This window comes from Gadus macrocephalus, chromosome 19 (assembly GCF_031168955.1).
Source record: "Gadus macrocephalus chromosome 19, ASM3116895v1".
Classification (NCBI taxonomy): domain Eukaryota; kingdom Metazoa; phylum Chordata; class Actinopteri; order Gadiformes; family Gadidae; genus Gadus; species Gadus macrocephalus.
In genome coordinates, this window is record NC_082400.1 from 1,442,647 (window position 1) to 1,455,155 (window position 12,509).

The 12,509-nt window shown below is 51.5% G+C and overlaps 1 protein-coding gene across 4 annotated transcripts in view; it reads right to left on the reverse strand.

The window, feature by feature from the left end:
• plppr1 (phospholipid phosphatase related 1) overlaps positions 1 to 12,509 on the reverse strand; it is a 92,353-nt gene that overhangs the window by 51,123 nt on the left and 28,721 nt on the right. For all 4 annotated transcript variants that reach the window (XM_060038840.1, XM_060038838.1, XM_060038837.1 and 1 more), the window contains exon 2: positions 1,836 to 1,951. In XM_060038840.1, coding sequence (XP_059894823.1) covers positions 1,836 to 1,901 — 66 coding nt within the window. In that variant the 5' untranslated portion in view covers positions 1,902 to 1,951. The remainder of the gene's footprint in view (positions 1 to 1,835; positions 1,952 to 12,509) is intronic.

The following is a 12,509-nucleotide window of genomic DNA, read 5'->3' on the forward strand; positions in this document are numbered from 1 at the left end:
AGGAGAGGCGATCACAGGCCTCCTTCACACTGACGGCAGAAGTGGCCTAAAACCAGCTCAGATCCTAGGTTTTCTGAACAGTGTTAATAGCACAACTCACATGGAATCTGAACTTCACAATTCTGATTTTGGCTACCTTCATCTGTGGTTCTAATCAGATGCGATGTGGAGAAACTGTGAAAACAGTAGTTAATTGTAATGTTGGAATGTTGCAATTAATAATGATATAGAGGTCACCCAAACAGCACCTGTGTGTTTTCTCTTCAATAGCACTAGTATGTCCAGCAATTTCCTCAAAACTTTGCACAGTCTTCAGAGTACCTTATTTCCAGGTTCCTCTCGTGCTACGGAAGCCGTGTTCTTTCTGAAACGTTAGGCTCCGTTGAACCTCTGCTGTACGGACATCCATGTGGCAAAATTCCCGATATTGTAGATTTGCTAGATCTGTTTTAGCAGACTGAACCACTTAAGATTAATCAAAAGGAACTACCATGTGAAAATGTCAACACTGTCAACTCCACTGCTCCACTCCAGCAGCGTGCACCTCCATGCTGTGTTTTACATCTTTGTGGTTTTTGTTTCGTTTTACTTCAACCTGGAATCTTATATTGAGAACAATTAAAGCATAATGTAAACCAAATAACATTAAGGCATGTGAATGAAGTGTTTTTTAGAGAACGCTTCAAAAATAACACCGATAGCTAAAACCAATTAACAACACAATAAGGTATGCACCCAAAAAAAAAACACTAGTTAACAAAACTAGCAGACAATCTAGCTAACATGAACAGTTAACCACACTTACTAATAGGGCTAAATTAAGAACTAACCCTAACAACAATCTAGCTGAAGCTAGGGTAGGACATTTGTAGAAACCAAGTATTATCCATCCCAAAGAATCCCCCCACCCCCACCCCCACCTGCCTTTAAGCCTTCCTCCAAAGCCTGCCCCCCAAAACACATGACTCGCTCACTAGCTTTAGCAGAAGGTCCGTCTGGCCTTGTGGGAGACTGCAGTCATATGCAATGAGAGCACAAGCAGAGCACAGGAAGACAGGTTTGGATGTAGAGGAACAGGTAGGTTTTCAAATAATTTAATCTCGGCTGAATTAAATGATTGGGCAGGTTTAGAATATGTTGCGCAAACACAAATATTTTATTATTGTTTGGTTTGCATTTATTGATTGCTGAGATGTTAAAAGAAAATGCTTCTCAATAAATTGCCTAACCTAGAACACTCGTCAACAACATCGCCTAGCTCTGATCACCAGACCTGGTAGGAGAATCCTTTTATAGTGAAACACACAACATGCCCTCAGCATGACAGCTCTCTATGTGTGTGTGTGTGTGTGTGTGTGTGTGTGTGTGTGTGTGTGTGTGTGTGTGTGTGTGTGTGTGTGTGTGTGTTTCTAGGAGAGAGGTTAGGAGTCCTGGGACTTTGCTGTGATTAAAGTCTTGAGCTGACACTAATTTAATATGGAGCTGCAGCATCTTCTCACATGCAGATCATTAATATGCATATGAGTGCATGTGTGTTAGGGACTAGATTCATGCATATCATACAAAAGCCCAAACCCTAACCTTACACACAGACTCTTCACTCAGTGACATACACAGACAATCACATCAACCCATTAAAATTCACATTTAAATCTGGTTATGGAATTTGCATGATAAAAAACAGTTCCTATGTTAGGTTCCATAGGTACAAATATGGAAGGAGTTTGCAGTTAAGAAACCTTGGTATCTGCTATAACAACATTACAACCAGGGTTCGAATGCACAAGTCAACCAATTGTATCTTCTCAGACACATAGAGGGAGGAAGAAGCTTACCTCTACGAAGATGAAGCAAGGCAGGATGGAGAAGCTCCGCAGGGGGGTGGTGGTGGTGGTGGCCATCTCGTCTCCCTGGCTGGAGACCCTCCTCTCACAGCTCAGCTCCAGTCAGGCTGAATAGACACAAGATTCCAAGATCACCACATCTGCTTGAGTGACAGCCAACAGGGCAGGACTTGGTACACAGGGCAGGACTTGGGACACAGGGCATGACTTGGGACACAGGGCAGGACTTGGGACACAGGGCAGGACTTGGGACACAGGGCAGGACTTGGGATAGAGGGATATTTGGTTCAGTTTATTAGTCAAAAAGCGATGTATTGTCATTGTCGTAGCTTTGTTCTTTGCCATGGTGTTATTATTCGTACTCTGTTGCTGTTCCATGGTGCACACACCACATAAATACGTACATATGTAGGTACATAAGTACGTATATACACACGTACATTAGGGGTGTAACGATACATCGATGTAGATCGATACATCGATTGATTGGCGAACGATCCAACTGCATCGATGCAACGGCCAAACATCGATGCATATCGCAGTATTACACCCTTTTATTATTATATATCTCCTTTCGCGGGTGTTTGTGAAACTATTTCTGCGCAAAGCGCCAAGCCGCTCGTATCCATTCACCGGTTAAACGAGGCAACAGCGAGCACGTGTGAGCGCGAGGATGTCTAGTTAAAAGTAGCCAAATCGGGCTGAAAAATTTGCCCAATCTGGCAACACGGACGGCTTATCTTAACAGCCAAGATGATTCCGAGGGATGTTTTGTTTTTAGAAGAAAACTATCCACACAGATAGGTTGGGAATGGTCTACGTTCAAAATGAAAGATCATTACAGGCTCTTTAATTTAAGCCATAAAAAACCTTTGGCACTTAAATGCAATTATGTGGCACTTTATTATTTGTATTAAAAATTGATTTTTTTGTTTTAAATATCCGGAAGAGCAAAGAAATAAAATTATGAATGATGTGTTAAATGGGCATATGATATCGTCTCATATCGATCGCATGCCCCTGAATCGAAATCGTATCGCGGCAGACTTTTGATATCGGCAAATATCGTATCGTTGTCCAATGAATCGATATAATATCGTATCGTGATGAAACCAGAGATTTACACCCCTAACGTACATATATACGTACTTATGTACGTACATACATATGTACACATATATATATATCAGTGGAGGCTTCTCCATTGAGGAGAGGGAGGAAGATCCTCAACATTGTTGAGAATAAAAAATTTAGATTGCCCAGACTACTGTAATGAATTAATGCCCTTAAATATGACTGCTTTAATGCCTTTGAATATATAATGTTAGTTTCCCTGGGTAAAGGGACATAAGCACCCCCTATCGCCTTTTGACAATTACTTCAGGGAGGAAGGTCCTCCCTCAGCCTCCGTTGACTCCCATTCATTTCCCAGAAAGTGCTGGCGGCCAGTGAATAACATGGGTTTCAATGGGAGAGAGGAGGAAAGTCCTCCTCTGAGTGGGTGTGTCCTTACAGGCGTCTGATTCGCGCAAAAATCTAGTCGCGCTGCGCTATGAACCAATAAGCAGGATCCCTGGCTGGTGAGCAGTGTTGCCAGATTGGGCAGTCATTTTTGTATTGCCGTCAATGCAAAAATGGATAGTTTCTTCGCCACTTCCCTGGTGGGTTTTCCCAATTCGCGATTCAAAGATGTGCAGAAGATTGTGGAGACACACTCAGCAACACCACAGTCCAGGCTGCCAAGGGGTACAAGTTTTTTTTGGAGGAGTTTGTACACAATTATCAAGTTAAGTGGTCTAAGGTGTTTTGTTGTTGTCAGTAGGCTACTCAATGGCCTTGCTCATTCATGTTTTGTGATGACAAGCAAACCATATACGATCCATATAAATCGTCAGAAATATTGTCTGTGTGTAAAATGTGTGTAAAATGATCATATTTGTTATGTGTAGATAATATTATGAATATAATTAGCCATGGTGGCTATGAAGTCTCCGTGTGTAGCGTTAGCAATTTAGCATTAGGTTTGCCAAGGATAGGTTCAGCTAGTTATTTGCTGACCAGTTTTCTTCCGATCAGCGACATATTATGTGTATGTATGTATGTATGTATGTATGTATGTATGTATGTATGTATGTATGTATGTATGTATGTATGTATGTATGTATGTATGTATGTATTGTGGCATTCCCCCGGTGCCACGCCCCCTGTTCGGGAGAGTCGAGGCCGGGATATACCGCCGGTGGCCAACAGCCGGCGACAAATCCCAACCTCCCGAGAGCCGCAATCGGGGAAACGAGGAGCACCTGGGCAGGAGGCACCCAGGTGTTAAAAGGAGGCCACCAAACGACAGATCGAGGAGAGTCGAGTGGAAGAGAGGACGACGCAGAGGATCGAGACACCGTATAGTGAGCCGCACGGCGGACACGTGGACCACGACTCGAGCAACCCCCCGACTTTGATGTGTAGCGTGCGCTTGTGTGGCTATTGGAAACCGAGTGTAATAAACCGCCGTTTGAGGCTTTGGACCCTCACACCCTGCCTGGGCCTTACTCTGAGCCCCTCTACCGAACCGAGTTACCACATATGGTGGAGGATGCGGGCAACTCGGTCCACGTACGGCTCCCGGTAAGGACCCCTCCCCGCGTTTTGGCAGTGGCTCTTCGTTTTTGGATTTTTTTTTGGTTTTTCCGGTGCGGTTCCTCCGTTCGCGGAGGTGAATACCCGCGGACGTAGATGCAGAACCCCGGGACAGCCGCAGGACCAGCCGGCCCGAGAGAGTCGGACCCCAGCCTGGCCCTGCTGACGGAGGCGGTGCTCCGCCTGACCCAGCAGGCCACCCGCGACCCGCCGACCACCGCCCCGACGAGTCGGCTCACAAAGCTAGGACCCGACGACGATGTCGAGGCCTTCCTAGAAACATTTGAGCAGGTGGCAACCCGGGAGAGGTGGCCAGAGGCCCAGTGGGCCTGTATAGTGGCCCCGTTTTTAACCGGACCCGCCCAGCAGGCGAGTCAGGACCTCAACCCCGGGGACGCGGGCCGGTATACCGCACTCAAGGCGGCCGTGTTGGCCTACTATGGACATAGCCTTGCTGCGAAGGCCCTCAATTTCCACGAGTGGACGTTCGACGTCCGAGGACCCGTACGGACCCAGGTGGCCCACCAATGTCGGCTAGCCCGGAGGTGGCTGGTAGACGGAGCGGGACCCAGCCCCGTGGATCGGGTCGTGGTGGACAGCTGCCCCCCGACGCCCGGAGGGTGCTGGCCCACCACCACCCTGAGACCGTGGACGACCTCGTGCGCCAGCTGGAGAACTGGCAGGTGTCCCAGCGGCTGGCGGCGGGCCCGAGACCCAGCCCCCGGGCCACCCGGAGAGAGACTCCAATACCGCCGTCGAGGACCCGGCCGTCCACCCCGCCCCGAGAACGAGGGGAACCCGAGACCCGGCGCTGCTACCACTGCGGACAACGGGGACACCTGGTCCGGGACTGTCCCGACCGACAGGACGTCCCCATGCCTTCCGCGTGCACCGCCCCGAGAGACCGCCCCACCTGTATGCTGGCGACCTGCTGGACACAGAGCGTCAAAGACTCCCCCACCATCCCCATCAAGGTGATGCACCAGGACACCCATGCTCTGGTGGACACGGGGAGTGCCGTGACCCTGGTGAGGGCCGACCTAGCCGGGGACAGACCGGGAACCCCGATGCAGGTCTCCTGCGTACACGGCGACACCCGGACGTACGAAACCTGCCACGTGGTAGTACGCACACCACAGGGGGTCTTCGTCGCCCGGGCCGGGATAGTACCGACCCTTCCGGTGCCGTTCCTGATCGGCCGGGACTGCCCCATCTTCACCCGCTTTTGGAGCCCCATGAGGGGGAACCGAGGGGGACGGGAGCTGCACCGTCCGGCCGGCCGAAGCGGACGCCCGGCCCAGCGAGGGGCAAGGCGCCCGCCGACGCGAGAGTCCGGGTCGGAGACCGGACCCGTCCCGACGACCGCCGCCGACCCCGGACCAGCCCTGGGAGCGACCCGCCGACCGACCGCCGCGCGGACCGAGACGGACGACGAGCCGGGTTCCGGAGGAGAGGGACCGTCGGCGCCGGGAAGCCCGCCCCGATCTACCGGGGACCAGGTGCGACCGGGACCGGGAGACGGAGCGGGGCCCAGCTCCGACACCGTTACCGCCTCCGAGAGGGGGAACACCCCCGAGGAGCCCGAGAGCTCCCCCCTAACTGAGCTATCGGACTTCGCCCAGGCGGGGGGGGAGAACTCGGCCCGACCGGGACAGTTCGCTACGGCCCAGCATCGGGACGATGCCCTGCGGCACGCGTGGGGACATGTGGTCGCCCACGACGGTCAGGTGAGGGACTCAGTGAGCCACCTGACCCACCCCCACTTCTGCACTCAGCGGGGGTTGCTGTACAGGGTCGACGTACGCGAGGGGGAGGTAGTACAACAACTGGTGGTACCGCGACCGTACGTGTCTAAGGTTTTGTTCATGGCCCACACACATTTGCTCGGCGCACATCTGGGCATGGACAAAACGCGAGAGCGGGTGGTGGCGCGGTTCTATTGGCCCGGGGTGCGTAGAGATGTAGCGCGTTACTGCCAGGAGTGTCCCGACTGCCAGCGCGTAGCCCCGCGGGCAGTGGAGCGGAGTCCGCTCATTCCGATGCCCATTATTGAGACTCCCTTCGAGAGAATAGCGCTGGACATCGTAGGACCCCTCCCCAGGACGAGCCGGGGACATCGTTATCTCCTCGTCATATTAGATTATGCGACCCGATACCCCGAGGCCCTCCCACTGCGTGCGGCGACTAGCAAGGCGGTAGCCCGAGAGCTAGTATTACTCTTTAGCCGGGTGGGGCTCCCAAAGGAGATCCTCACCGATCAAGGCTCGTGTTTCATGTCCCGCGTAGTCAAGGAGCTGCTGAAACTGTTACAGGTCTCCCAGCTCCGGACCTCGGTATATCACCCGCAGACGGACGGGCTAGTCGAGCGGTTTAACCAGACCATCAAACGGATGCTCAAAAAGAGTATCGAGGCGGACGGGAAGAACTGGGACCAGTTGCTTCCCCACGTCCTCTTCGCCATTCGTGAGGTGCCCCAGGCTTCCACGGGGTTCTCGCCCTTCGAACTCCTTTATGGGAGGAGACCCCGTGGAATACTGGACCTGGCGAAGGAGGCGTGGGAGAGTCATCCCTCTCCACACAGGACCACCATCGAGCATGTGTAGCTCGTCAGGGACCGAATGGCCAAGGTCTGGCCCATAGTCCGAGACCACCTCGCCCGTGCTCAGCAGGCCCAAGCGCGCGTGTATAACAGGGGGGCGCGCGTGCGGAACTTCCGACCGGGCGACCGGGTCTTAGTGCTGGTTCCAACCAGCGAGTGCAAGTTTCTCGCGAAATGGCAGGGCCCGTACGAGGTAGTAGAGGCCGTGGGGCCCGTTAACTACAAGGTGAGGCAACCCGGGAGACGCAAGCCCACCCAGGTTTATCATGTGAATCTGTTAAAACAGTGGCGGGGTGAGGACGACCCTCCCCTACGGGCCCCCATGGCCTTGATGGCTCGGCCCGCGATCCCTGACGTCCCGATGGGGACCGACCTCAGCCCCGCACAGAGCCAGGAACTAGGGGAGCTGGTGCTGCAGAGCCGGGACGTGTTTTCGGACGTGCCGGGGCGGACCTCGGTGATCTCCCATGAGATCCGGACCGCTCCGGGGGTGACGGTTCGGATCCCGCCCTACCGGGTACCCGAGTCCCGGCGCAACGCCATCCGAGCCGAGGTGGAGCGGATGCTGAAACTGGGGGTAATTGAGGAATCCCGTAGCGCCTGGGCTAGCCCTATCGTGCTGGTGCCCAAGCCGGACGGGACCCACCGGTTCTGTAATGACTTCCGCCGGTTGAATGAAGTGTCTGACTTTGACTCCTACCCCATGCCTAGAGTAGACGAGCTGATCGAGCGGCAGGGACCGGCCCGGTACCTGTCCACGCTGGACCTAACCAAGGGGTACTGGCAGGTCCCCCTGGCCCCGTCGTCCCGGGAGAAGACGGCCTTCGCGACGCCGGGGGGCCTGTTTCAGTACACTGTCCTGCCCTTTGGTGTCCACGGGGCCCCCGCTACGTTCCAGCGGATGATGGACCAGGTCCTAAGGCCGCACAGCAGTTACGCCGCAGCATATATCGATGATATAATCATCCACAGCGCCAGTTGGGACGAACACGTCAAGCACGTGCGGGCCGTGCTCAACGGCCTACGAGCGGCCGGGCTTACCGCCAACCCTGCAAAGTGCAGGTTGGGGCGGGAGGAGACGGCCTATTTGGGGTACCGGGTGGGGAGGGGGAACGTGCGACCCCAGGAGGACAAGGTGGCGGCTATCCGGGAGTGGCCTCAACCCCAGACCAAGAAGCAGGTGAGATCGTTCCTGGGGCTGGTGGGGTATTATCAGCGTTTTATCCCGGGGTATGCCACCCTAGCCTGCCCCCTGAACGATCTCACCCGGAAGGCCCTCCCGGATAGGGTCCACTGGACTGAGGCAGCGACGAGGGCCTTCGAGGACCTACGGGGGGCCCTATGTAAGGAGCCGCTGCTGGTCACCCCTGATTTTAACCTCCCTTTCACCCTCCAGACAGACGCGTCCGAGGTGGGACTAGGTGGGGTCCTATCCCAGGTCCGGAACGGAGAGGAGCATCCGGTGACCTATCTCAGCCGGAAGCTCCTCCCCCACGAGCGGAACTACAGCACCGTAGAAAAGGAGGCGCTGGCCATTAAGTGGGCCGTCACTAAACTAACGTACTATCTCCTAGGACACCAGTTCGTCCTGGTGACGGACCACGCCCCACTGAAGTGGATGGCCACCGCCAAGGACACGAATGCCCGGATAACGAGGTGGTTCCTGTCCCTCCAGCCCTTCTCCTTTACCGTGGAGCATAGGCCGGGGCGGGAACACACCAACGCCGACGCTCTGACCCGCCGAGATGCGTGCGGGGGCTGGGCCCCGCGCACGAAGGGGCATAGGCAAAGGGGGGGAGTGTGTGGCATTCCCCCGGTGCCACGCCCCCTGTTCGGGAGAGTCGAGGCCGGGATATACCGCCGGTGGCCAACAGCCGGCGACAAATCCCAACCTCCCGAGAGCCGCAATCGGGGAAACGAGGAGCACCTGGGCAGGAGGCACCCAGGTGTTAAAAGGAGGCCACCAAACGACAGATCGAGGAGAGTCGAGTGGAAGAGAGGACGACGCAGAGGATCAAGACACCGTATAGTGAGCCGCACGGCGGACACGTGGACCACGACTCGAGCAACCCCCCGACTTTGATGTGTAGCGTGCGCTTGTGTGGCTATTGGAAACCGAGTGTAATAAACCGCCGTTTGAGGCTTTGGACCCTCACACCCTGCCTGGTCCTTACTCTGAGCCCCTCTACCGAACCGAGTTGCCACAGTATGTATGTATGTATGTATGTATGTATGTATGTATGTATGTATGTACGTACGTACGTATGTATGTATGTATGTATGTATGTATGTACGTACGTACGTACGTACGTACGTACGTACATGTCACGCGTAATGAAGGAATTACTCAGGCTTCTGCAGGTGAAGCAGCTCCGGACTTCAGTTTACCACCCCCAGACGGATGGCCTGGTGGAACGGTTTAACAAAACCCTGAAGCAGATGCTAAAAAAGGCCATGGACCTCGTGTACATATGTACACATGTACGTACACATGTACACATGTACGTACACATGTATGTACACATGTACACATGTATGTACACATGTATGTACACATGTACGTACACATGTATGTACACATGTACACATGTACGTACACATGTGTATATGTACATACATTAGGGGTGTGACGAGATCTCGTGCCACGAGATCTCGCGAGATTAAACTCGACGATATTACCCGTCGCGTTAAAAATCGGTCTCGCGAAACTTGTGATTTATCCAAACTTCTATTTGTCACCTGTGGGGGCAGTAATGCGCCTTTGCTACATCTAGCCTGCCAGAACCTAAAGAAGGAGAAGGAAAAGTAGAGGAGGAGAAGGAGGGGAAGCAGGGGAAGCATCGAAAGCAGCCATAAGCTGTGTTCGAAATCGTTCCCTATCACGGATATAGTGTACTATATAGGGTGCTCGCCATTTTGTAGTGGTGTTCGAATTCTCAGTGGTTAATTTCATGCACTATATAGTGCACTTATAATACCCAAAATTTGAGTGTACACACGATGTAGCCTACATGTCACTCCGGTATACCACAATGCAATGCGGTCGTGTTTTTCCGGAGAAGAAGAGGCTGAATAACCGCGAAAACGAATACATTTAATCAAAGTACATTTTAGGTACTTTGATTTGGTTTTGCACATAATATTGTTTGCACATAATATTGTTTTTAGTTTTAGTTTCAATTTCATGCATGTACAGAGTTATAATAAAACATTTCAAAATGCATGCGCGACTTGGTTAAATAAAAGTCTGTTGGTCCAGTCATATAGTTTGTCATTGTAGTTTTCTTAAAATCTCGTCTCGTTCTCGTGAACCCAATATCGTGTCTCGTCTCGTGAGCTGAGTGTATCGTCACACCCCTAACATACATACATACATATATATTCAGTGGAGGCTTCTCCATTGAGGAGAGGGAGGAAGATCCTCCTTAATATTATTGAGAATAAAAAAATTTAGATTGCCCAGACTACTGTAATGAATTAATGCCCTTAAATATGACTACTTTAATGCCTTTGAATATATAATGTTCGTTTCCCTGGGTAAAGGGACATTAGCACCCCCTATCGCCTTTTGACAATTACTTCAGGGAGGAAGGTCCTCCCTCAGCCTCCGTTGACTCCCATTCATTTCCCCAAAAGTACTGGCGGCCGGTGAATAACATGGGTTTCAATGGGAGAGAGGAGGAAAGTCCTCCTCTGAGTGGGTGTGACCTTACAGGCGTCTGATTCGCGCAAATATCTAGTCGCGCTGCGCTATGAACCAATCAGCAGGATCCCTGGCTGGTGAGCGGTGTTGCCAGATTGGGCAGATTTCCCACCCAATTGGGCTACTTTTAACCACTTTAGACTGGGAAAATTATCATTGGGCGGGAAATTTACCCAATCTGGCAACGCTGTCGATAACAAACAAACCTGCTCTGCCTGCATTGCCGCTCAGTCTAAGAGACGCAAAGCAGGTGAAATCATCTGAAGGATAACGAGATTCTAACATTTGCGAATAAAGTGTACAATAGAAACATTGGAAACAGAGGACATTGTTCATGTTTAATTGCACAAAGCATTCCATTCATTGAGTTACAGTGCAAAGTTAGCGACCAAAGAAAAAGGTAGACCACTTCGCAAAATCGAGATCACCAAAATGAATGGCAACGTCAGTGTTGTGGGTGCTACATGGTTTGCTATGTACTCATGGCTTACTGGTAGTATTACTAGCAATCGACTGTATTGCTGGCCCTGTTTGCTAATGAATAATGGCAAATCTCCAATGTGGGCTGTTTATGGTTTCCCTGATGTGAAAAATCTTGATAGGCCAACCAAACGCCACGACTAGTGTCAAGTTCACGTTGGTGCTGCTGTGCGACTTTCCTTGCTAGGCACCATGCCTATAGATCAGGTTGAATCTAGAATAATGTTCTCGTTATTTTACTAGTTTGCTACTCTGACCGTTCTGTTTGATATTGTGGAAAGGGTGAATGATGCATTTTAAATGGCATCACTTTTGGTCAGTCTTTTCTTAAAACAATTGTACCTGAAAATAAACATAGCGAAATTCAGACATGCAAACGGCGCGCTTTTTGGCGCGAGTCGCTTTTTTATCATACATTTTGGGGACCTGTGTGGTTCGTTCAGATCCAAAGAGTTTTTCATTTGGGGGGGGGGGGGGATCGATCGGTGCTCGCGTACAGGTGTCAATATTCCGTAATCTGATTGACTGAGACCCCCCGTGCCTTCGAGGTAAAGAAAAGTGATTCCGGAAATGATTTTGGTAGGGGACCAATCACAGCCCTTGCCGTCGCGTCAAAATATTGGATGCGCATGCGCACGGTAGAGCTTGGATCGGGCTCAGAAAATCAAGCCCGACCCCGAGCCTGTGCACGTTCTGTCCGAGCCCGGCCCGACCCAACACATTAACTGTAATTAGGAGCCCTAGCCCGATTTCAACCCGACAATTATTTTAACACATATGTAACTTTGTACACATTTGTTACTAGGCTTACTCAGCTAAATATATATGTAAGGGATAATGTATAGAACGCCGGTCATTATCGGGAAAATATGACCCGACAGGGCGAACAGTACACCGACGTGCAGCGAAGGCGTCTTGCTTCGCCCTGAAGAAGGGGCTTATTTTCGAAAATGACCGGCGACGTTCTATACATGATCCCGCTTATAACACGGCTACTTGCCAAAACTAAAAAAATAACTTCACATGGTGCGCCTTTTTACAATTTATTCGTTACCAGCATTCATTCATAATCTTTTCACAATGTCTTGTTTTTAAAAGATTTATGATGACTTTATGCTCTGTAAGGTGACCTTGGGTGCCTTGAAAGGCGCCTCTAAATTAAATGTATTATTATTATTATTCGTAGTGTTGATCAGCAGTGCAATAATAAATTGTCCGCAAAGACGGTGACGTCACTTAGCAACGG